General features: G+C 42.0%; 2 protein-coding genes across 3 annotated transcripts in view; one reads left to right on the top strand and one right to left on the bottom strand.

The window, feature by feature from the left end:
• The first annotated feature begins 96 nt into the window (after positions 1-96).
• Positions 97-14878, top strand: SUPT7L (SPT7 like, STAGA complex subunit gamma). Of its 2 annotated transcripts, XM_052648443.1 has the most exons (6): positions 97-307; positions 1127-1227; positions 2480-3097; positions 7688-8012; positions 8896-9133; positions 11880-14878. In XM_052648443.1, exons 3-6 carry the CDS (start codon positions 2685-2687, stop codon positions 12140-12142), a joined length of 1239 nt encoding a protein of 412 aa, XP_052504403.1. In that variant the 5' UTR covers positions 97-307; positions 1127-1227; positions 2480-2684; the 3' UTR covers positions 12143-14878. The 2 variants fall into 2 exon arrangements, with proteins under 2 accessions (XP_052504403.1, XP_052504404.1); XM_052648444.1 differs by lacking the exon at positions 1127-1227.
• GPN1 (GPN-loop GTPase 1) overlaps positions 14785-25420 on the bottom strand; it is a 27615-nt gene continuing 16979 nt past the window's right edge. Inside the window, exons 12-14 of the mRNA XM_052648445.1 lie at positions 24825-24915; positions 18130-18237; positions 14785-16260 (exon numbers count right to left, since the gene is read on the bottom strand). Coding sequence (XP_052504405.1) covers positions 16175-16260; positions 18130-18237; positions 24825-24915 — 285 coding nt within the window. The 3' untranslated portion in view covers positions 14785-16174. The remainder of the gene's footprint in view (positions 16261-18129; positions 18238-24824; positions 24916-25420) is intronic.

A 25420-nucleotide genomic window follows, 5' to 3' on the forward strand; every position in this document is an offset into this window, starting at 1 on the left:
CTGTCAGAATGGGGACATCTTTAGAGGTTGCAACCGAGTCGTAATGACTTCCTGCAGCGGAGCCTGGTTGAGAAGACGCGCTTCCGGCAGCCTTGAACCGCTGGTCAACACACCAGCCTTCCGGACCTGATACGACCCTTATCTCAGGCCTCTCGGAGCCCATCAGCCGCCCAGTTCAGTGCCTGCGAAGTGGCAGTCCATAGTGGAGCCTCCTTGCCTCGGTCCAGGTCCACATCTCTCTGTGTGTGGGCTGCCCCAGCGTTAGACGACCCCAGGACACTGTGATTGGCGCCCGAGTCCGCTGATGGTGAGGGAGGAGCCCTGATGGGGATGTGGGCATTGCTTGTGCTTGATGCCTGTCCTTCCTGCTCCTTTGGGTCAAGTTAGTGGAGAGGGCGATTTTTGTTGTCACTTGGTTCATTCATGTATTCGTTCCTTCTTTTATTCTTTCTGAAACCAGTTGAGGCAGCATAGTGTAGTTGTTAAGAGTGCAGACCCTGGGTCCAGACCATCTCGATCTTCCCTCTCGCTGTTTCCGACATTAGGCAAGACAGAAGGCCTCAGCTTCCACGTCTGAAAAGTGGGGTAATAATAGTATCTACCTCTTTTTTTTTTTTTTAATGACATCTACTTATAGAAAGGTTGGGAGAATTGAATTACCAGTAGAGGCAAAGCCTGGCATGTAGTAGGCACTCAAATCTTAGACACCAAGATCACAGCTGTGAGAGACAGATGGAAGAATAAAATTGAAACAAGTACTAGTTTAAATACAGGGATAAATGCTGTGATGGAGACATACAAAGTGCTGTGAGACTTAACAAGGGGAGATGTGTTGGGGAGGTGATAGAGGTTGGTGACTTTAATCATACTTAAGGATGAATACAAGTCTGCCAGGGATGTGGCAGGTAGCAAGGCATTGCCTGCAGAGATCACGTCATTAAGCTGTGGAAATGCATGGCATTCGCAACCAGAGAAGTCTGATACGGTTGGAACTAAGATGGTCACTTTCTTCAGGAAGTTCCTCCTTTGTGTTTTCTCACCGAACTTGGTCTGTGTCTCTGGAACAGCACTGACCACACACTTTAATGTTGAAACATTCTTTTCATGTTTTTCTCCCTCACCTCAGGGTAAGGACCTTGAATTAGTCTTTATCTCCTCACATGACACTTGGCATTTGATAAATATTTATTGAATTTGAAGAGACATATGGGCAATGAGTCTGGAAAGGTGAGTTGAAGCTGGATTGTAATTGGTGTTGAATGGTAAATCAAAAAAAATTGACGTTTTTCCAGTAGTCAATGGGAAGTCATTAGGTCTAAGCTTAAAATATTAAATCTAGCCTCACTACAGGCTTCCCTGGTAGCTCAGCTGTGGTAAAGAATCTGCCTGCAGTGCAGGAGACAAGGGTTCGATTCCTGGGTTGGGAAGATCCCCTGGCCAAGGGATAGGGTACTGCAGTATTCTTGAGCTTCCCTAGTGGCTCAGTTGGTAAAGAATTTGCCTGCAGTGTGGGAGACCTGGGTTCGATCCCTGGATTGGGAAGATCCCTTGGAGGAGGGCATAGCAACCCACTCCAGTATTGTTGCCTGGAAAATCCCAAGGACAGAGGAGCCTGGCAGGCTGCAGTCCATGGGGTCACAAAGAATTGGACATGACTGAGCAATTAAGCACAGCACAGCATCACTGTAGAGAGTAGATTTGATATAAGGAGAGATTAAAGGAAGGGATATTATTTAAGAGATAGCAGATATCTGAGATTCTTCCCTATGAACATCAGAAGTTGAATGCATAAGACCGTTTAGGATAGTGGTTCATAAAGTTTTCCACCAGGATTAGTTAAAGGTTCCCATGCTTGGCACATATGCATGCATGCTACGTTACTTCAGTAGTGTCTGACTCTTTGAGACCCTTTGGACTGTAGCCCCTTGGTTTCTTCTGTCCATGGGATTCTTCAGGCAAGAATACTGGAGTGGGTTGCCATTTCCTTCTCCAGGGGATCTTCCTGACCCAGGAATTGAGCCCATGTCTCCTACTCCTGCACTGGCAGGCAGTTTTTTTACCACTAGTCCACCTGGGAAGCATTCACAGATTAGTAACCACATCAGGAATTCCCTGGCAGTCCAGTGGTTAGGACTTGGCACTAAGATCCCACAGGCTGCACAGCACAGCAAAAAAAAAAGAAGAGAACCTTTTCCTATCTGTAACTCTACTCCTTTTTCTCCTGTGGATCCAGGAAAGATGTGTCAAGATACTCTGAGAAATATTCCAGGTCTCATTTAAGTGTCTTGCCTTGCAAATCATTCAGGATTGGTAATAAGTTAGTGGGGTGAGTTGGAAAATATGGACACCGTAGCCTAATATACTCTTGCAGCTATTAGTCTACTAAAGACCCAAACTCTACCTTGTGGTTCAGTCCAGTAGGAATTGTCACAGTGTATGACTGTGATATTAACAGTTATATTTCTCTTAATTTCTTCAGGAAGAACGTCCTTGGTCCAACAGTGTTGCTGACACTGACTTTTTCTAAGTGGTCTTGAACTGCCTAGTTTTTATGTCAATACCTGGCTAGACCTCGTATTCCTCACTACAGAAGCCCTTAACCTGCAGTTGCTAGAGATTTTAAAACGTTTCGTTTAGGATACCATCCACATTTAACTTGGGAGCTCTTTCTTTGTAATTCCAAAATGTTGAGATACTGGGGAGAGATACCAATCTCATCAAGCCAGACCAACAGAAGTTCTTTTGACTTGCTCCCTCGGGAGTTCCGACTGGTAGAAGTCCATGACCCGCCTCTGCACCAACCCTCAGCCAACAAGCCCAAGCCCCCAACTATGCTGGACATCCCCTCAGAGCCCTGCAGCCTCACCATCCACACCATTCAGCTGATCCAGCACAACCGACGTCTGCGTAACCTCATTGCCACAGCGCAGGCCCAGAATCAGCAACAGACAGAAGGTGTAAAGACTGAAGAGAGTGAACCTCTTCCGTCCTGCCCTGGGTCACCTCCTCTTCCTGATGATCTCCTTCCTTTAGATTGTAAGAATCCCAGTGCACCGTTCCAGGTCCGGCACAGTGACCCAGAGAGTGACTTTTATCGGTAAGACAAGGCTTTGCTATATGTTACTTTTCTCTAAAAATCTTGCCAACAACCTTGTTAAGCATGTCACCACTTTTCCAGGAGGAAACTGAAGATAAGAGTAAATGACTGGGCCAAAGTTGCTAAGGTAATTAGTGGAAAGTCTAAGAGTTGAACCATGTTCTTCCAAATCCAGAGTCTGTATTTTTTTATTTTCTGATGCAACAAATATTTATTGAGTACCTAATATATGCCAAGCACTTTACTAGGAGCAAAGTTCTACACTGGTTTGTAAAATAGGCCATGGTCTCATAGTCCTCCAAATCTACTTTTTCTTGTTAATTAAAAGATATACTGTGGGTTTAGCTCATTGTCCTCAAGATGAGATTTATGGACTTATTCTCTTACCATTAGGAATCCACGAGTTCTATACAAGAATTTTAAAATGGTGTATTTTCATTTTGATAACACAGTTCAAGAAATAATAGTATAACAGTGTTCCTGATCCTTGCTGCTCAAAATCTGATCTGAGATCAGCAACATCAACATCACCTGGGAGGTTGTTAGAAATGCAGAGTGTCAGACTCACCCAGACCTCCTGAGTCAGAATTTTCATTTTAACAAGATCTCCAGAGATTCATACGTAAATTTCAATTTGAGAAGCCCAGGTCCAAATCCTCTGAGTGATTACCTTAAAAGCTAGTGCTACTCCTGGATTTCAGTATGAAAGTTTGCATTTGATGCCAAATAAGTACTTTTGTCTTTTCATTTTGAAATTTGTCAGACCTACAGAAAAGTTTAAATAATAGGATGACAAAAACACAAATACCCTTCACCTGGATTCAACAGTTGTTAATATTTTACCACATTTACTTTCTCTCACATATGTATAAGTGTGTATACACACATTTACTCACAAATATACAAACATTTATGTATACATATACACATAGACACACAGGTTTTTTTTTTTGCCAAATCTATTAGAGTTGTAGATATCACAGTATTTCACCCCTAAATTCTTCACCTTAGCCTAAAAATAAGGAAATTTCCTACATAATCCCAATAACCAGTATCACATCAAAGTAAGTGAACACGAATTAAGTACTATCATCTGTATTCAGATTTTTCCAATTGTCCCCAAAATATCTTTTATTAGGTATGTTTTTCCCCAGTCTTGGACCTAATAAAGACCATGTATTCCATTTCATTGTTATACCTCTTTAATGTCTTTTTTTTTTTTGAGGTATAGTTGATTTACGGTATTAGTTTCAGATGTTCAGTTCAGTTCAGTTAAGTCGCTCAGTTTTGTCCGACTTTTTGCGACCCCATGAATCACAGCACACCAGGCCTCCCTGTCCATCACCCATCTCCCGGAATTCACTCAAACTCACGTCCATCGAGTCGGTGATGCCATCCAGCCATCTCATCCTCTGTCATCCCCTTTTCCTCCTGCCCTCAATCCCTCCCAGCATCAGGGTCTTTTCCAATGAGTCAGCTCTTCACATCAGGTGGCCAAAGTACTGGAGTTTCAGCTTTAGCATCATTCTTTCCAAAGAACACCCAGGGCTGATCTCCTTTAGAATGGACTGGTTGGATCTCCTTGCAGTCCAAGGGACTCTCAAGAGTCTTCTCCAACACCACAGTTCAAAAGCATCAGTTCTTCGGCGCTCAGCCTTCTTCACAGTCCAACTCTCGCATCCATACATGACTACTGGAAAAACCATAGCCTTGACTAGACGGACCTTTGTTGGCAAAGTAATGTCTCTGCTTTTGAATATGCTGTCTAGGTTGGTCATAACTTTTCTTCCAAGGAGTAAGCGTCTTTTAATTTCATGGCTGCATTCACCATCTGCAGTGATTTTGGAGGTGTTCAACACTGTAATTCAATATTTGTATAGATTATATTCCTTTTAAAGTTATTATAAAATATTGGCTATATTTCCTGTGCTGTACAATATCCTTGTAGCTTATTTATTTTATACATAGTAGCTTGTACCTCTTAATCTACCCCATCTTGCCCCATCCTTCCCTCTCCTCACTGTTAACCACTAGTGTGTTCTCCATATCTGTGAGTCTACTTCTTTTCTGTTGTGTTCACTAGTTTCTTTTAGATTCTATACATAAATGATATCATACAGTATTTGTCTTTCTTTGCCTCTTTAGTGTCTTTTAAGCTAGAATAACTTCCCCCTTTTATAATACATGATATTAATCTTTTTTAAGAGTTCGGGTCATTTGTCTGTTCCAAATCAGACTGGATTTGCTGATTATTTTCTCAAGATTCAGATTAAATGTTTGGTAAAAATGCTTCATAACTAATTGTGTTGTACATCACTTATTGCATCTGCCTGTTGATGATGATAGTTGCTCCTATTTTAATTGTCCCAAACTAATGAAAAAAGAAGAGAAATGGACTTCTTATGTAAGGTTTGCAGTTGGGCTAGATTAAGGCAAGATGATGTCATGGTGCATTGTCTAATTGGAAGTTTTGAAGACACTGGAATAGTGGAAAAGGGAACGAGAAATGTGTCATTACATGCTTGGCACATACTGGTATCGGTGTGCCCAACTTCAGAATACTTACTCTGTAGCAATCAGTGGCACCCCACTCCAGTACTCTTGCCTGGAAAATCACATGGACGGAGGAGCCTGGAAGGCTGCAGTCCATGGGATCGCTAAGGGTCGGACACGACTGAGCGACTTCACTTTCACGCATTGGGGAAGGAAATGGCAACCCACTCCAGTATTCTTGCCTGGAGAATCCCAGGGACGGGGGGGCCTGGTGGGCTGCTGTCTCTGGGGTCGCACAGAGTCAGACACGACTGAAGCGACTTAGCAGCAGCAGCAGTAATCAGTACCAACTTTACATTTTGAGAGCAGTTGAGCTTTTACAAAATAATACTGTCCCTCATATTAAATTGATGTTATTATTTAGAATTTGTAGTTTGGTGTCAGTTTTCTAATTTTAATTGTTAGGAAGATTCTGTGAGCATCAGAAGGTTCAGTTCAGTTCAGTTCAGTTCAGTCGCTCGGTTGTGTCCGACTTTTTGCGACCCCGTGAATCGCAGCATGCGAGGCCTCCCTGTCCATCACCAACTCCCAGAGTTCACTCAGACTCACGTCCATCGAGTCAGTGATGCCATCCAGCCATATCATCCTCTGTTGTCCCCTTCTCCTCCTGCCCCCAATCCCTCCCAGCATCAGAGTCTTTTCTAATGAGTCAACTCTTCGCATGAGATGGTTTTATATATATTTAAGAGACTGTAACAAAACTAATTTGCATCAGTTATGGGGCTGCAGGAAGAATTATTTTCCTTTAAAATGGGTCCACATATTAAGTAAAACAGTACTGATTTAGCTCTGTTTATTAGGCACTTCTGAAGTCTTTAGCTTTTGGTCCAGAGAAACTGGCCATGGGAAATGATGATATAAACAGTAAATGAAAAATTACTTGACAGTTGGTTTTCTTATTTTCCAGTTATTAGGTGAATTGCAGTAGTTGCTACTGAGCAGATAATAGTAGCGTGGGTGAATAGCTCCTCAGGCACTCTGTACAGTAAGCACGGGGTGACAAATGAAAAGTGTTCTGGGAAGAGTCATTTTCTGCACCCGATTTTATTTTTATCTATTTACTTCCTTTGTCAGGGGAAAGCAGAAGATAGGAAATTTCAGGAGAACAGGTAAATTATTAGGAGGTTATTAAAAGTTACTTTTAGGAAATCAGACAGCTTTTGAAGTTTTTTTGTTTTGTTTTAGAAAGATAGGATTTTTGCCACAATGATTAGGTGCAAAACAGAGTATTATGAAGAACATAGGATCTAGAGTCAGAAGCTCTATTACTTTATATTACCAAAAACATTTGGCAAATCACCCCCTCTGAACTTCAATTTCTTCACCTGCCAAATAGGAATAATAATATGGACCCCTACCAATTTCACAGCATAAAGTAGGATAAAAATGCTGTGTAAGCAATTGTTGTTCAGTCTCTCAGTCATGTCTGACTCTTTGCGACCCATGCTGCAGCAAGCCATGCTTCTCTGTCCTTCATTATCTTCTGGAGTTTGCTCAAACTTAGGTCCATTGAGTTGGTAATGCCATCCAACCATCTCATCCTCTGTCGCTTGTAAGCAATATATGTTTTAAACTGCTTTTATAAAATTGAATTGCTTTCCTATTTTACAAATGGTTTGTTACAGTTAAATTCTAGAGGTTCATATATTGCCCAGCATGTGAGGAACCTATGCTATGCTGAAAATGTGCACCATTGAGCTATGCTCTTAAAATTTATCAGACCCTAAAAGTGATCAAGCAATTGATACAAGAAGATGGTAACTTACTTTTCAGTAGATACCCTTTTATACTGTTCACTATAAACACATATCACCTATGCAAGCTTTATGTAATCGGAACTGCTCAGGGATATGACTGTGGGTTGTTGAGACGTGCCCTGAAATGGCAGCAAGGTAAAACTGGACTATATAACCTGCCTAAAATTCTCCTGGAAAACTGAGCCAGACGTTTGATTAGGGTTGTAAACCACCTAGGAAGACAGGACAGGTCACCCCTTTGCAAGAGAACCAATGACAGTCATCGTGTCTCCACTTTCAGGGGGAAAGGGGAGCCTGTGACTGAACTCAGCTGGCACTCCTGCCGACAGCTCCTCTACCAGGCAGTGGCCACAATCCTGGCCCACGCGGGCTTTGAGTGTGCTAACGAGAGTGTCCTTGAGACCCTGACTGATGTGGCGCACGAGTACTGCCTGAAGTTCACCAAGCTGCTGCGCTTTGCTGTGGATCAGGAAGCCCGGCTGGGGCAGACTCCCTTCCCCGACGTGATGGAGCAGGTGTTCCATGAAGTGGGCATCGGCAGCGTGCTCTCCCTCCAGAAATTCTGGCAGCACCGCATCAAGGACTATCACAGTTACATGCTGCAGGTGAGAGGATCCCGAGGAGGGGTGCACAAGGATGTGTGATCTGGGGGTGTTTAGTGGGATCCCTAACACTTGCCCCAGGGTGCAGAGCACAGGGCCTGGAATAGAATGAACTTGACTTTCCTCTTGGCCCGGGATGTGACCCACACTGACCTGGCCAGACCCAGGGTTCTTCTTCAGTCAGTGAAATTATAGCATGTGGCTAGCCTGCTCTTATTCAACACATATTTATGGAGTGCCTATTGTGGAATTCAGCAGTTTAATAGGACAGGTTCCTTGAGCTTGCATTCTTGTTGAGAGAGAGACAAAAACAGGTAAACAAACAATGATCAAAATAATTTCAGATGGCGTTAAGTGCTTTAAACCAGGAGCAAACGAGTGAGATGACACTGCTCTCAAAGGTAGACTGTGATGGGGGAGATGGCGTTTTTGGTTAAAACCAGAACTATCTAATCTCTTCCACCCTTGTGGCCTTAGGCATTTTGTTCACTGTTTTGCTTTCCCCAAATCTGAAATATAAGAAATTCATAACACCCAATCGGCTTTGCTAAGTGATCCAGATGTCCTATAGCGCTCATTAGCCACTTGTTGTGTTTATGTCAAATGTTAGTTTTTATAGCCAAAAATGTCACCTTTCGTCCCAGTTCTGATATAATACATCTAAATATTTTACCTTTATGTACCTTTTAATTAATCACATACACATTCTCTGCCAAACAAATTTTCTTTACATGGCCCTGTCATTTATGAATTTCAAACTCAAATTCCTCCCATTAGCAGCGATGCTTTATTCGTATTCATCTTCTGTTTGCACCAGATGCCACAAGCTGACTATCCAACTTGCTTTTAACGTTCCTTTGGAAAATTGACTCTTGCTTGCCAACAGATTAGTAAGCAGCTCTCTGAAGAGTATGAGAGGATCGTCAATCCTGAGAAGGCCACAGAGGACACGAAGCCTGTCAAGATCAAGGAGGAACCTGTGAGCGACATCACCTTCCCTGTCAGTGAAGAACTGGAGGCCGACCTTGCTTCTGGAGACCAGTCGCTGCCCATGGGAGTTCTCGGCGCTCAGAACGAGCGCTTCCCATCTAACCTGGAGGTCGAGGCTTCACCACAGGCTTCAAGTAAGAGAGAACCTACCCATCTTGATTCTTGGAGATGTGCGAGCCTCAGTACTTCTTGCATTTTAGACTCAAAGTCTGGAGATGGAAGAGCAAAAGTAGGGATGGGCAGGGGAATGGAAAGTCTAAGAAGAAATATAGCTTCACTGATCTAGAGATACAAACATTCTCTTCCTAATTAGTGAAGAGAGAACTAGCACAGCTTTACAGACATTCTTTGAAATTATTCCTAGTTAGGATGTAGAGGCAATGTTACTCTCTTCAGTTCAGTTCAGTCGCTCAGTCGTATCCTGCTCTTTGCAACCTCATGGACTGCAGCATGCCAGGCTTCCCTGTCAATCCCAACTCTCAGAGCTTACTCAGACTCATGTCCATTGAGTCAGTGATGCCATCCAATCATCTCATCCTCTGTCATCCCCTTCTCCTCCTGCCATCAATCTTTCCCAGCATCAGGGTCTTTTCCAATAAGTCTGTTCTTTGCATCAGGTGGCCAAAGTATTGGAGTTTCAGCTTCAGCATCAGTCCTTCCAATGAATATACAGGCCTAATTTATTTTAGGATGGACTGGTTGGATCTCCTTGCAGTCCAAGGGACTCTCAAGAGCCTTCTCCAGTACCACAGTTCAAAAGCATCAATTCTTCAGCACTCAGATTTCTTTATAGTCCAACTCTCACATCCATACATGACTACTGGAAAAACCATAGCTTTGACTAGACGGACCTTTGTCAGCAAAGTAATGTCTCTGCTTTTTAATATGCTATCTAGGTTGGTCATAACTTTCCTTTCAAGGAGTAAGCATCTTTTAATTTCACTGCAGTCACCATCTGCAGTGATTTTGAAGCCCCCAAAAATAAAGTCAGACAGTTTCCACTGTTTCTCCATCTATTTGCCATGAAGTGATGGGACCAGATGCCATGATCTTAGTTTTCTGAATGTTGAGCTTTAAGCCAACTTTTTCACTCTGTTTCACTTTCATCAAGAGGCTGTTTAGTTCTTCCCTTTCTGCCATAAAGGTGGTGTCATCTGCATATCTGAGGTAATTGATATTTCTCCCAGCCATCTTGATTCCAGCTTGTGCTTCATCCAGTCAGGCATTTCTCATATACTCTGCATGTAAGTTAAATAAGCAGGGTGACAATATACAACCCTGCCATACTCCTTTCCCAATTTGGAACCGGTCTGTTGTTCCATGTCCAGTTCTAACTGTTGCTTCCTGACCTGCATACAGATTTCTCAGGAGGCAGGTCAGGTAGTCTGGTATTCCCATCTCTAAGAATTTTCCACAGTTTGTGTGATCCACACAGTCAAAGGCTTTGGTGTAGTCAATAAAGCAGAAGTAGATGTTTCTCTGGAACTCTGTTTTTTCAATGATCCAATGGATGTTGGCAATATGATCTCTGGTTCCTCTGCCTTTTCTAAATCTAGCTTGAACATCTGGAAATTCATGGTTCATGTACTGTTGAAGCCTGGCTTGGAGATTTTTGAGGATTACTTTTAGCGTGTAAGATGACTGCAATTGTGCAGCAGTTTGAACATTCTTTGGCATTGCCTTTCTTTGGGATTGGAATGAAAACTGACCTTTTCCAGTCTTGTGACTACTGCTGAGTTTTCCAAATTTGCTATTACTCTCTTGATGACAGTTAATTCAGCCGACCCAGCTAGGTGGACAGATGGCCTCCTGTTCTCTGTATTGTGGTCTTTCCTGGTGCTTGTGCTGAGTTAATTAAGGCAACTTCCAGATAAGTGGAGTAATGTTAATTGCTCAAGGATGTTTGAATAGTTGGGGTTGCTTGGTCAGAGTAGTACCAACAAGTTGAACCTGAAAGGGATTAAAATAGGGCAACTCAGTGATAGGCAGCTGGCTGCTTCTTCCAGACAGACTCCGTGATTCCCTTCAGAACCAGATGGCTCAATGATCCCTAAGTCAAAAAGACTGCAAATAACTCTAGAGGCTCAGTTCTTTACAATTTATTTATTTATTTATTGGCTGCGCCATGCATCATGTGGGATTTTAGTTCCCTAATCAGGGATCAAACCTGAGCCCCCTGCAGTGGAAGTCTTAACCACTGGACTTCTAGGGAAGTCCCAGTTCTTTAGAAATATAGATTATGTCATCAGTGACCTAACGATGCAAACAGCCAGTCTTTCAGTGTGGCCTAAACAGAATTAGACCACATTTTCAAAGTACTGGGCAGAGAGCCTTTCACCATGGGAGATGTAATAACCACAGAACAGCATTGCTAGAAGACACAGAGGCAGGAGAGCCAGAAAGAAATTCTTGCAGACATAGGGGTCATGTCTCTTTTCAGCAGTCTGGGAACTGCTACCACCATTTTGTAGTGATCACTAACTTTCCATAATGTGAGAGAGAACCAGGGACCCAAACACAAGGCAGAAAAACAAGACAGCCCTGTAAAAGGACAGGCAAATGTAACACTTGCCCAAGAACCCATGGTTGTACCTACCTTTGAACCATGAATATTTCCACCTACATAGCTTTAGTTTCCCTGGTTTAGAGGAAATGGAGATGGATGAGGTGAGGTAAAGGAAGGGGAGGAAGTGGAAAAGAAGATATTTTGAGTTGGTAATTTTTTGAGCAGAGAATAACAACCATATTCTCTAGGCAAGTAGAGAATCAGAATGAAAACTGAGGTCAAAGGCCATCAGCCAGCCCTGGGTGGTGTATGCCACCTGCTTTGTTCCAGCCTTTCTTGCTGCTAGTTAGTTCTGTGTTCTTTTCCATTCCCAGGTACAGAGGTAAATGCTTCCCCTCTTTGGAACTTGGCCCACGTGAAAATGGAGCCGCAAGAGAGTGAAGAAGGCAATGTTTCTGGGCACGGCGTGCTGGGCAGTGATGTGTTCGAGGAGCCGATGTCAGGCATGAGTGAAGCTGGGATCCCCCAAAGCCCTGATGACTCAGACAGCAGCTACGGCTCCCACTCCACTGACAGCCTCATGGGCTCCTCCCCTGTTTTCAACCAGCGCTGCAAAAAGAGGATGAGGAAAATATAAAAGGCAAAGAGGGAGACCTCTCCAGACCTAGAAGACCCAACAGAAACTGATGGATTCTAATTTGTTTCCACAAATAATGATTGAACTCTTAAACACAATGGGTTTTCCTGATATCAGTGGAGCGGGATTTAACCAAATAAGTCTACTTTTACCTTTTGCATCCAGTTTTTGTTGTTTTCCACAACCAAGCCACCTTTCACAGATATCACACTGGGATGGTGATCCAGAGACCAAAACAGTGTCCCTGACGTGTCTTCACCATGTGATAAATGACTTAGCTTCTCTCAACCTGTTTCTCTTATACAACCGAGAAGAATCACACTGGGTCTGGCCTACACTGCAGGGATATTATGAAGATGAAGATGTTATTAATAAGCTTCACAGCTGTGCTTGAACAGACTCACATATATGCTGATATCAGATGTCAATCTTTTTCTTTTAACTTGCTTCATTTTTGGTTCAAGTCATTGGGAATCCAATGGAAATAGCTAAACATTGCACAGCTTATCTATCAGTAGTCCTTTTTTCGAACTGTTTCTGCTGCCCACAGAATCTCCTGTGAAATCACAGCAGTCTGTGAACCGCCTTTTTGCTTATCCATATAGCCCTCTCCTCTTTCAACCATATATTTTTCTTCTTCCTTCTCTAGACTTAGTCCATGTATTCCAGTCCTCTTTATTTCCAGTCAGATTTTTTTTTTAACATTGGGTTGGCCAAAAAAGTTCATTCAGGCTTTTCCATATGCTACCAGTTCAGTTCAGTTCAGTTCAGTCGCTCAGTCGTGTCCAACTCTTGCGACCCCATGAATCGCAGCACGCCAGGCCTCCCTGTCCATCACCAACTCCCGGAGTTCACTCAGACTCACGTCCATCGAGTCAGTGATGCCATCCAGCCATCTCGTCCTCGGTCGTCCCCTTCACCTCCTGCCCCCAATCCCTCCCAGCATCAGAGTCTTTTCCAATGCGTCAACTCTTCACATGAGGTGGCCAAAGTACTGGAGTTTTAGCTTTAGCATCATTCCTTCCAAAGAAATCTCAGGGCTGATCTCCTTCCAGTCCAACGGACTCTCAAGAGTCTTCTCCAACACCACAGTTCAAACGCATCAATTCTTCAGCGCTCAGCCTTCTTCACAGTCCAACTCTCACATCCATACATGACCACTGGAAAAACCATAGCCTTGACTAGACAGACCTTAGTTGGCAAAGTAATGTCTCTGCTTTTGAATATGCTGTCTAGGTTGGTCATAACTTTTCTTCCAAGGAGTGTCGTTTAATTTCATGGCTGCAGTCACCATCTGCAGTGATTTTGGAGCCCAGGAAAATAAAGTATGACGCTGTTTTCAGTTTCCCTGTCTATTTCCCATGAAGTGATGGGACCGGATGCCATGATCTTCGTTTTCTGAATGTTGAGCTTTAAGCCAACTTTTGGGCAACCCAGTATTTTCAGCATGCACATTTTTCAGTTGCTCTTTCCATTTTCTCCTTTTTGAATGATGAAACTAACTGATGGCTCATCAGTCTGCCTGCAATGCAGGAGACCTGGGTTCAATCCCTGGGTCAGGAAGATCCCCTGGAGAAGGGAAGGGCAACCTGCACCAATATTCTTGCCTGGAAAATCCCATGGACAGAGGAGACTGGTGGGCTATATATAGTCCATGGGGTCACAAAAAGTTGGGACACGACTGAGAGACTTTCACTTTGTGAATGAAGCAAACAGGACCTGTCCATAGACAGACTTGTGCCTGTTTCATTTGTTGCATCTGCTTGACCATCAGAGGACAGTGATCCATTCCTTTACCAGAATTCTACATCTGCACATTGTGCTTCTACTGGATGGGCAGCCTCTAAAAGGCTAACAGTATGCACCTTTCTGCTTTACATCATGTCCTGAACAGCTTGACTGCTGTTACTCATCCATTGCAGTATCTGCCCTACTTGGCATCTGATAGTGTCAATCATTATTTATTAAATACTTGATGTAGCACTGGAATAATCAGGAGTAATTAGCAAATGTGTGCAAGTACTGCTGATTTGGTTTGGGGGTGCAGAATACAAGTCTTGTGAAATTTAGAGTACTCTTTTAGTAGACTAGAAATCAAGGCCCATATCACTGAGTGCCTTAAATGTCTCAGGTATTGGGAATAAATATGAATGCAACAGCAACAAAATAAGGTTATGATTTAAACTGTTGCCAAAGCATTTATAAGTTTGCTAATTGGACATCCTTGGCACATTTAAACCTTTCCTGTTCCAGGTTTAGCTTCATTTCCCCTTATTTGCTTCCTTTGTGGCTCAGCTGGTAAAGAATCTGTGTGCAATGCAGGAGACCTGGGTTCGATCCCTGGGTTGGGAGGATCCCCTGGAGAAGGGAAAGGCTACCCACTCCAGTATTCTGGCCTGGAGAATTCCATGGACTGTAGTCCATGGGGTCGCAAAGAGTTGCATACAACCGAGCAACTTTCACTTCACTTCACTTCCCCTTATTTACTGATGAAAGTACACATCTGGTGGTCAGTTTCCAGAAAGTAGCCATTTAGTATTTAATTAGTTCACTCAGCAAACATTTATTGAGTACCCGTTATATACTGGGTCCTTTGCAAGGGATATGCAGATGAGTAAGACCATCTCTGCTGTTATGGAGCTTATAGCATAGGCCAGATGATTTCCTCTTTAATGAAAAAGTATTCAAAGGCACTAGGGAAAAAAAAAAGGTATGCACAGGTTTGCTGTCCAAGTGGTTCCCTCTTAAAGAACAAGTTTTTAGACTAGTGGTTCCCATTAGTTATACAGTATTGAAAGTAATACTTTATGTAAAACAAAATATTTTTATTTTTAGAAGATTTAAATTGAAGAATAGGCAGTAGATGGCCAAGGTTCAGGTACTCTGATAAAGAAGGTCACAGGAGCATTGACACCTGAGATTCACCTAGGCTGTTTGAGTTAGAGCACTGTTCTGAATTTAGCATGCATCAGAATCCCCTGGAGGCCGTTTTAAAACAGACTGCTAGGCCCCACGCCCCATCCCCAGTTTCTGATTTTGGTCTTGAATGTCCCATTTCTGGTAACTTCCCAGATGATGCTGATGCTTCTGTTCCAGAGACCACACTTTGAGAACCACTGAACTGAAATACAGGTTAGGCAGGAATAAAATTTCTTAAGAGAAATAATATTATGTTTTAAGATACTGGGAAGAATGTGGAGGTGAAGCAAACCCTTACCAGGGCTATTATGCATGGAATGTGCACCTGACCCAAACCCATGTCCTTTGAGTAAATCACTAAGGAAAGACACACTGCATTAAAGTACAATACAAACAGGGCCTGGCTTCATACCTCGTTATTAGGTGTGGTGTGTACACAGAACTTTAGTAAACATCATGTGGCTTTAAATCTCTTCTGAACGGAAGTGACTATTTGTGATGATTTTCTTACTTGAAATGATGACAAGCAGGCTTACAACAGAGTGAAAATTAAAAACTCTTTATCTAAGCCACCATCTAAAGTAAAATTCTTAACTATGTGTTGCCCACTTTCTTCAGTGAACCTGATGTTCTCTAATGAGCTCCCCAGTGGGAGGCACATTTCATACCAACACTGACTGGTTGCCAAGGAGACTCCACTGTCATTCTGGACAAGCTCCTGTTTCCTCTCGCCCTTTCTGATAAAAAGGAAGGGAACTCATGGTGCAAGTTCAAAGGCAAATGCTTGGGAAGTAGAGGCTGGAGATCCAGCCTACTGAGTTCTCTGTTTCATCCATCAGTAGCAAAAGTAGGTGAGTTCAAATGATACAACTTGTGGCTCAAAGGGATATCAGTGTCCAAAAACAGAATATGCTTCCTTGCATAAATCCGAGGGGAAGGCCAATGGGAATTAGCAGGTCCAAATAATCTATTCCTGTCTTCATCAGAGTCAGGAAGTTTCACTAGTAAGACAAACTGCTATGCTGAACAACTCCATCCTTTATAGATTGTAGCCCCCAGTCAGAGATAAAGATAGTCCTTCACACAGAGTTCCAAAATTTTGAACTTTAGAAACTATTTGTTGTTTTTCTTCCAGTACTGTGCCATTGATTCTTGCATAAAATTCTGGAATGCTGGTTCCTCACGGCTTTCCTCTGTAACTATAAGGAAAAAAGAAGATGAGTTATTTTCAAACTCTCCCCATTAGACCAGTGGATTAGAGCCACTGTCTCCCATCCATCAGAAACAGTACATGTAACTTTGAACAACATGGGCTTGAACTGGGTGAGTCCCCTTACACATGAACTTTTTTCAGTAGTAAATAATAACATACAGTATTACATAAACCACGGTTGATGAAATCCACAAATGCAGAACCACAGAGTCAGAGGGCCAACTATAAGTTAGTTATATGAGGACTGTTAAAACTGTACCAAGGATAATAGGTACCCCAGCCCCTGAGTTGGTCAAGAGTCAACTGTACTCTTTCTAAAGACACTCCATGTTCACTTCTCCCAATAAGGAAGTATTTCCTAGAAGCAGGTTCTATTTATCATGTTGCCCAAAATGTACAATTTGACCAATAGGTGGGGAGATGCTTCCCTCATAAAGTAACTAAAATGAGGTCCCACTCCTACGTATTTTTAACTGAGAGAAATGAAAACCTGTGTCCACACAAAAACCTATTAACCAATCTTCATAGCAGTTTATTTACCACAGCTTAAACCTGGCAACAACCCAAATGTCAATTGGCTTGTGAATGGATAAACAAAGGCACATTCACATAATGGAATATTACTAAGCAATTAACCATATTACTCATACATGCAATAACATGGAAGGATCACAAAAGCATTATACTAAGTGAAAAAAGCCAAGTTAAATACGATGATTCCACTTACATGACATTCTGGAAAAGGCAGAATTATAGGCACAAAAATCAGATAAGTGGTTGCCAGGAACTGGTGTGAGGGAAGGGACTAAATAAAAAGGGGCATGAGCGAACTTTTAGGATGATGGAAGTGTTCTGTTTCTTGGTTATGATGGTAATTACTACAAGACTAAATGTATTAAAATTCATCTAACTATACTTGTGGTGTTAGAGAAGACTCTTGAGAGTCCCTTGCACTGCAAGGAGATCAAACCAGTCAATCCTAAAGGAAATCAACCCTGAATATTCATTGGAAGGACAGATGCTGAAGCTGAAGCTCCAATACTTTGGCCACCTGATGCGAAGAATGGACTCACTGGAAGAGACCCTGATGCTGCGAAAGAGTGAAGGCAGGAGGAGAAGGGGACAACAGAGGATGAGGTGGGTGGATGGCATCACTGACTTGATGGACATGAGTATGAGCAAGCTCTGGCAGTTGGTGGTGAACAGGGAAGCCTGGCGTGCTGCAGTCCATGGGGTTGCAAAGAGTCGGACACAACTGAGTGACTGAACTGAACTATACACTTTGAAGGGGTGGGATTTATTATTTGTAAATTATACCTCAATAAATATTATTAAATGAGGCAATTTACATGTTAGCATCCAGCACACTGAAATAAAGAGAGGTTTATTTAGGTCCTTGAGCACAGCAAGGACCTAAAAGGGTTGTTTCAAGAAATAGATTCTGTCCACAGTCCATAAAACTAGGCCACATAAAACCCTTTAGGGTTTCCAAAGCCATGCTCTCCTCAGTGTTACAGTCACTTCTGACTAGTTTGGGTTCACTAAGGCCTCCTGTATTCTTAAAACAATTATAATAAACAATCCTGGGTTCCTCAAAATTGAGTTTGGACCTAAAGATGAGAAGACATAAGACTAAGAAAAGGCCATAATTAAGCTCAGTACTAACCATTCTTGTGGAAGGCCAGGAACTGTCAGTGTATGGAACTCCTTTCTGGTGCTATATCCTTTACCATTTCCTCTCTCCCCTATTACTGGCTGCATGGTTAAAGTCTCTCAATAACACAAAGCTCCCAGGCAAGCAATGAGAGGATAAGCAGTTGTTCTGTTTTCATGAGTCACCTCAGCCACCTCTCACCTCTGTGGTCAATATCATCAGTATCACTGTCTGCTTCTTCATCCTCTTCATCCAAAGTTCCCCGAGTCAGGATCAAATCAGCAGGGTCCAGCACAGGAGATGAGCTGCCTGCATGTAAAACACTATCAGCAGCATATCAGGAACACAGGCCTCCTCAAAAGGGTAATTTTCAATCAGTAAGTAACTATGATTAAAAATTGGCAGGATGAAAGTGATCATGATAAAATGCAGGATCTTCTCTCTTCTAAATGTACTGCTCATACCATTGAACATTTCTACACTAGTTTATTTCACAAAGTGCCAATAACCCAAGAAGTCTCATTTTTAAGTTGAGGAAAAATTCAACTCTCAAGAAGCTTGTCTTAGTAGTAATGTCATTTGTTTTTACTAGCTCTCAGCTTGAAAGCAGCTATGGTTTTTCCTACGAAGGCTAAAGACATGTGAGCAGACCCAGTGTGCTGGTAAGTCCACCGTAAAAGTGTGGAGTGTTCAGGAAACTTCCTGATGGAAATTTAAGTTCAGAAAGGGTCTGAAGAGAACAGAGGGTGAAATGACAGAGGAGCTGAGTATTTTTCAAGAAAAGGAGAATTTATGACTAAAACCCTCCAGAAAGCAGGCATAGAAGGAACAAACATACCTCAACATAATAAAAGCCATATATGAATGATAAACCCACAGCAATCACTATCTTCAATGGTGAAAAATTGAAAGCATTTCCCCTAAAGTCAGGAACAAGACAAGGGTACCCACTTCCACCACTACTATTTAACATAGTTTTGGAAGTTTTAGCCACAGCAATCAGAGAAAAAAAAGAAAAGGAATCCAGATTGGAAAAGAAGAAGTAAAACTCTCACTGTTTGCAGATAACATGATCCTCTACACAGAAAATCCTTAAGACTCCACCAGAAAATTACTAGAGGTAATCAATGAATATAGTAAAGTTGCAGGATATTAAATTAACACACAGAAATCCCTTGCATTCTATACATAATAATGAGAAAACAGAAGGAGAAATTAAGGAAACAATTCCATTCACCATTGCAATGAAAAGAATAAAATGCTTAGGGATAAATCTACCTAAAGAAACAAAAGACCTATATATAGAAAAGTATAAAACACCGATGAAAGAAATCAAAGATGACACAAATATATGGAGAAACATACTATGTTCACAGATTGGAAGAATCAATATAGTGAAAATGAGTACGCTACCCAAAGCAATCTATAGAGTCAATGCAATCCCTATCAAGCTACCAATGGTATTTTTCAGAGAACTAGAACAAATAATTTCAAAATTTGTAATGGAAATACAAAAAGCCTTGAATACCCAAAGCAATCTTGAGAAAGAAGAATGGAACTGGAGGAATCATCCTGCCTGACTTCAGACTATACTGCAAAGCTACAGTCATCAAGACAGTATGGTGCTGGCACAAAGACAGAAATATAGATCAATGGAACAAAATGGAAAGCCCAGAGATAAATCCATGTACCTAGGGACACCTTATCTTTGACAAAGGAGGCAAGAATATACAATGGACAAAAGACAATCTCTTTAACAAGTGGTGCTGAGAAAACTGGTCAACCACTTTTTAAAAAATGAAAATAGAACACTTTCTAAAACCATACACAAAAATAAACTCAAAATGGATTAAAGATCTAAATATAAGACTAGAAACTATAAAACTTCTAGAGGAAAACATAGGCAAAACACTCTCTGACATAAATCACAGCAGGATCCTCAATGACCCACCTCCCAGAGTAATGGAAATAAAAGCAAAAATAAATAAATGGGACCTAATTAAACTTAAAAGCTTTTGCACAATGAAGGAAACTATAAGCAAGGTGAAAAGACAGCCTTCGGAATGGGAGAAAATAATAGCAAATGAAGCAACTGACAAAGAATTAATCTCAAAAATATACAAGCAGCTCCTGCAGCTCAATATAAACGAGAATAATAAATGACCCAAACAAACCAGAAAAATAAGTGACCCAATCAAAAAATGGGCCAAAGAACTAAACAGACATTTCTCTAAAGAAGACATACAGATGGCTAACAAACACATGAAAAGATGCTCAACATCGCTCATTATCAGAGAAATGCAAATCAAAACCACAATGAGGTACCATCTCACGCCAGTCAGAATGGCTGCTATCGAAAAGTCTACAAACAATAAATGGTGGAGAGGGTGCAGAGAAAAAGGAACCCTCTTTCACTGTTGGTAGGAAAGCAAACTAGTTCGGCCACTATGGAGAACAGTGTGGAGATTCCTTAAAAAACTGGAAATAGAACTGCCATATGACCCAGCAATCCCACTAGTGGGCATACACACCGAGGAAACCAGAATTGAAAGAGACACGTGTACCCCAATGCTCATCGCAGCACTGTTTACAATAGCCAGGCATGGAAGCAACCTAGATGTCCATCAGCAGACGAATGGATAAGAAAGCTGTGGTACATATACACAATGGAATATTACTCAGTCATTAAAAAGAATGCATTTGAATCAGTTCTAATGAGGTGGATGAAACTGCATTATACAGAGTGAAGTAAGTCAGAAAGAAAAACATAAATACAGTATACTAACGCATATATATGGAATTTAGAAAGATAACGATGACCCTATATGCGAGACAGCAAAAGAGACAGAGAAGTAAAGAACAGTCTTTTGGACTCTGGGAGAAGGCAAGGGTGGGATGATTTGAGAGAGTAGGGTTGAAATGTGTATATTATCATATGTGAAGCAGATCACTGGACCAGGTTCGATGCATGAGACAGGGTGCTCAGGGCTGGTGCAATGGGATGACCCTGGGGGATGGGATGGGGAGGGAGGTGGGAGGGGTGTTCTAGATGGGGAACACATGTGCACCCGTGTCTGATTCATGTTGATGTATGGCAAATCCCACTACAATATAGTAAAGTAATTAGCCAGCCTCCAATTAAAATAAATTAATTTTTTTAAAAAAGGAAAAGAGGAGAAAAAAATGGAAAACTGAATATACTAACGGAAGTACGCTCCCTACACAGGGAAACTAAGTAAGGGCTGAGCTCCAATAATCAGGAGAAAGTCTAATCAAGTGGGTTTGAGTCCTGAGCAGAGGATTCAGTTTGTTAGGGAATGGTCTCTCAGTTCAGTTCAGTTCAGTTCAGTTCAGTCGCTCAGTCATGTCCAACTCTTTGCGACCCCATGAATCGCAGCACACCAGGCCTCCCTGTCCATCACCAACTCCCGGAGTTCACTCAGACTCACGTCCATCGAGTCAGTGATGCCATCCACCCATCTCATCCTCTGTCGTCCCCTTCTCCTCCTGCCCCCAATCCCTCCCAGCATCAAAGTCTTTTCCAATGAGTCAACTCTTTGCATAAGGAGGCCAAAGTACTGGAGTTTCAGCTTTAGTATCATCCCTTCCAAAGAAATCCCAGGGCTGATCTTCAGAATGGACGGCTTGGATCTCCTTGCAGTCCAAGGGTCTCTCAAGAGTCCTCTCCAACACCATAGTTCAAAAGCATCAATTTTTCAGCACTCAGCTTTCTTCACAGTCCAACTCTCACATCCATACATGACCACTGGAAAAACCACAGCCTTGACTAGACGGACTTTGTTGGCAAAGTAATGTCTCTGCTTTTCAATATGCTATCTAGGTTGGTCATAACTTTTCTTCCAAGGAGTAAGCGTCTTTCAATTTCATGGCTGCAGTCACCATCTGCAGTGATTTTGGAGCCCCAAAAATAAAGTCTGACACTGTTTCCACTGTTTCCCCATCTATTTGCCATGAAGTGATGGGACCAGATGCCATGATCTTCATTTTCTGAATGTTGAGCTTTAAGCCAACTTTTTCACTTTCCACTTTCATCAAGAGGCTTTTTAGTTCCTCTTCACTTTCTGCCATAAGGGTGGTGTCATCTGCATATCTGAGGTTATTGATATTTCTCCCAGCAATCTTGATTCCAGCTTGTGCTTCTTCCAGCCCAGCATTTCTCATGATGTACTCTGCATAGAAGTTAAATAAACAGGTGACAATATACAGCCTTAACATACTCCTTTTCCTATTTGGAACCAGTCTGTTGTTCCATGTCCAGTTCTAACTGTTGCTTCCTGACCTGCATACAGGTTTCTCAAGAGGCAGGTCAGGTGGTCTGGGATTCCCATCTTTATCAGAATTTTTCACAGTTTATTGTGATCCACACAGTCAAAGGCTTTGTCATGGTCAATAACGCAGAAATAGATGGTTTTCTGGAACTCTCTTGCTTTTTCCATGATCCAGTGGATGTTGGCAATTTGATCTCTGGTTCCTCTGCCTTTTCTAACACAAGCTTGAACATCTGGAAGTTCACGGTTCACATATTGAAGCCTGGCTTGGAGAATTTTGAGCATTACTTTACTAGCGTGTGAGATGAGTACAATTGTGTGGTAGTTTGAGCATTCTTTGGCATTGCCTTTCTTTGGAATTGGAATGAAAACTGACCTTTTCCAGTCCTGTGGCCACGGCTGAGTTTTCCAAATTTGCTGGCATATTGAGTGCAGCACTTTCACAGCATCATCTTCCAGGATTTGAAATAGCTCAACTGGAATACCATCACCTCCACTAGCTTTGTTTGTAGTGATGCTTTCTAAGGCCCACTTGACTTCACATTCCAGGATGTCTGGCTCTAGGTGAGTGATCACACCATCATGATTATCTTGGTCTTGAAGATCTTTTTTGTATAGTTTTTCTCTGTATTCTTGCCACCTCTTCTTAATATCTTCTGCTTCTGTTAGGTCCATACCATTTCTGTCCTTTATCAAGCCCATCTTTGCATGAAATGTTCCCTTGGTATCTCTACTTTTCTTGAAGAGATCTCTAGTCTTTCCCATTCTGTTCTTTTCCTCTATTTCTTTGCATTGATCTCTGAAAAAGGCTTTCTTATCTTCTTGCTATTCTTTGGAACTCTGCATTCAGATGCTTAATAGCTTTCCTTTTCTCCTTTGCTTTTCACCTCTCTTCTTTTCACAGCTATTTGTAAGGCCTCCCCAGACAGCCATTTTGCTTTTTTGCATTTCTTTCCATGGGGATGGTCTTGATCCCTGTCTCCTGTACAATGTCACGAACCTCCGTCCATAGTTCATCAGGCACTCTATCTATCAGATCTAGGCCCTTAAATCTATTTCTCACTTCCACTGTATAATCATAAGGGATTTGATTTAGGTCATACCTGAATGGTCTAGTGGTTTTCCCTACTTTCTTCAATTTGAGTCTGAATTTGGCAATAAGGAGTTCATGATCTGAGCCACAGTCAGCTCCTGGTCTTGTTTTTGTTGACTGTATAGAGCTTCTCCATCTTTGACTGCAGAGAATATAATCAATCTGATTTCAGTGTTGACCATCTGGTGATGTCCATGTGTAGAGTCTTCTCTTGTGTTGTTGGAAGAGGGTGTTTGCTATGACCAGTGCGTTTTCTTGGCAAAACTCTATTAGTCTTTGCCCTGCTTCATTCCGCGTTCCAAGGCCAAATTTGCCTGTTACTCCAGGTGTTTCTTGACTTCCTACTTTTGTATTCCAGTCCCCTATAATGAAAAGGACATCTTTTTTTGGTGTTAGTTTTAAAAGGTCTTATAGGTCTTCATGGAACCGTTCAACTTCAGCTTCTTCAGCATTACTGGTTGGGGCATAGACTTGGATTACTGTGATATTGAATGGTTTGCCTTGGAAACAAACAGAGATCATTCTGTCATTTTTGAGACTGCATCCGAGTACTGCATTTCAGACTCTTTTGTTGACCATGATGGCTACTCCATTTCTTCTGAGGGATTCCTGTCCGCAGTAGTAGATATAATGGTCATCTGAGTTAAATTCACCCATTCCAGTCCATCTTAGTTCGCTGATTCCTAGAATGTTGACGTTCACTCTTGCCATCTCCTGTTTGACCACTTCCAATTTGCCTTGATTCATGGACCTGACATTCCAGGTTCCTATGTAATATTGCTCTTTACAGCATCAGACCTTGCTTCTATCACCAGTCACATCCACAACTGGGTATTGTTTTTGCTTTGGCTCCATCCCTTCATTCTTTCTGGAGTTATTTCTCCACTGATCTCTAGTAGCATATTGGGCACCTACTGACTTGGTGAGTTCCTCTTTCAGTATCCTATCATTTTGCCTTTTCATACTGTTTATGGGGTTCTCAAAGCAAGAATACTGAAGTGGTTTGCCATTCCCTTCTCCAGTGGACCACATTCTGTCAGACCTCTCCATCATGACCTGCCCTTCTTGGTGGCCCCATGGGCATGGCTTAGTTTCATTGAGTTAGTCAAGGCTGTGGTCCTAGTGTGATTAGATTGACTAGTTTTCTGTGATTATGGTTTCAGTGTGTCTGCCCTCTGATGCCCTCTTGCAATACCTACCGTCTTACTTGGGTTTCTCTTACCTGGTCTCTAGGTCTCTAGGAGAGCCTAACATCAAGCCATGTACCCTAAGGCCATAGGATGTCACGACAACTCCCTCTTCAGGAGCCTGAAAGGTTAAAAAAGCTCAACTGGGAAACAAGAGTGGCCAATTACTTGTTAGATCTAGGATTTATCTAAATTGATTGGCAAATATAAAATACCACATTTAGTTTATCCTTTTCTCTTTCTCTCCCTTAAATCCAAACACCTAATACTAAGTGGAGATAACTGTACCCTTCTTTTAGTTCCTAACACCACAAGACCCTCCAGTACCTGTGGCAGTTCCTGTGTCCAAGGCTACAGAGCCCATATCTTTCTGGAGGCGTTCCAGTTGTTCTTTCTGCTGCTGGCTCTGTGCACTGGCCTATATACATAGAAAAATATGTCATTGTGTTAAAAAAGAAAGCCCAAGTTAGATGCCAGACTTCTAATGGAAATGACAAATTATACAAATACTTGAGGCTACTTAAACAATGAGGGAGATAAGGGATGAATGATAATAGAAACACTAAGCAGTGTGGGCCCATATTAGCATAAATTCATTCAAGAGGGCTCTGCAGCCTGTATTAGAGGTTTCACAAATTGTACATAAAATCTTCAAAAGAACCCTCAAGCAGACATAGCAGGAAGGCCAAATGATAAGATGTCCAATGGAGCCAATGGGGACAGGCCACCTGATCATTTGGGGAAGAGTTATGAACTGCCTCTCTGTTCTTAAACAAAATTCTAGAACAGCCTTTAAATGGACCTTGGAGTCAGGGTGGAGGTGTAGCAATAGAAGGGCTCAGCACACATAACAGGAAAAACCTGATTTTTATTACTTCAAATTTAGAGAAGGAAAAAAGAGGCCTTTCTGCATCCAGACAGCT

This window comes from Budorcas taxicolor, chromosome 11, assembly GCF_023091745.1.
Source record: "Budorcas taxicolor isolate Tak-1 chromosome 11, Takin1.1, whole genome shotgun sequence".
Lineage (NCBI taxonomy): Eukaryota > Metazoa > Chordata > Mammalia > Artiodactyla > Bovidae > Budorcas > Budorcas taxicolor.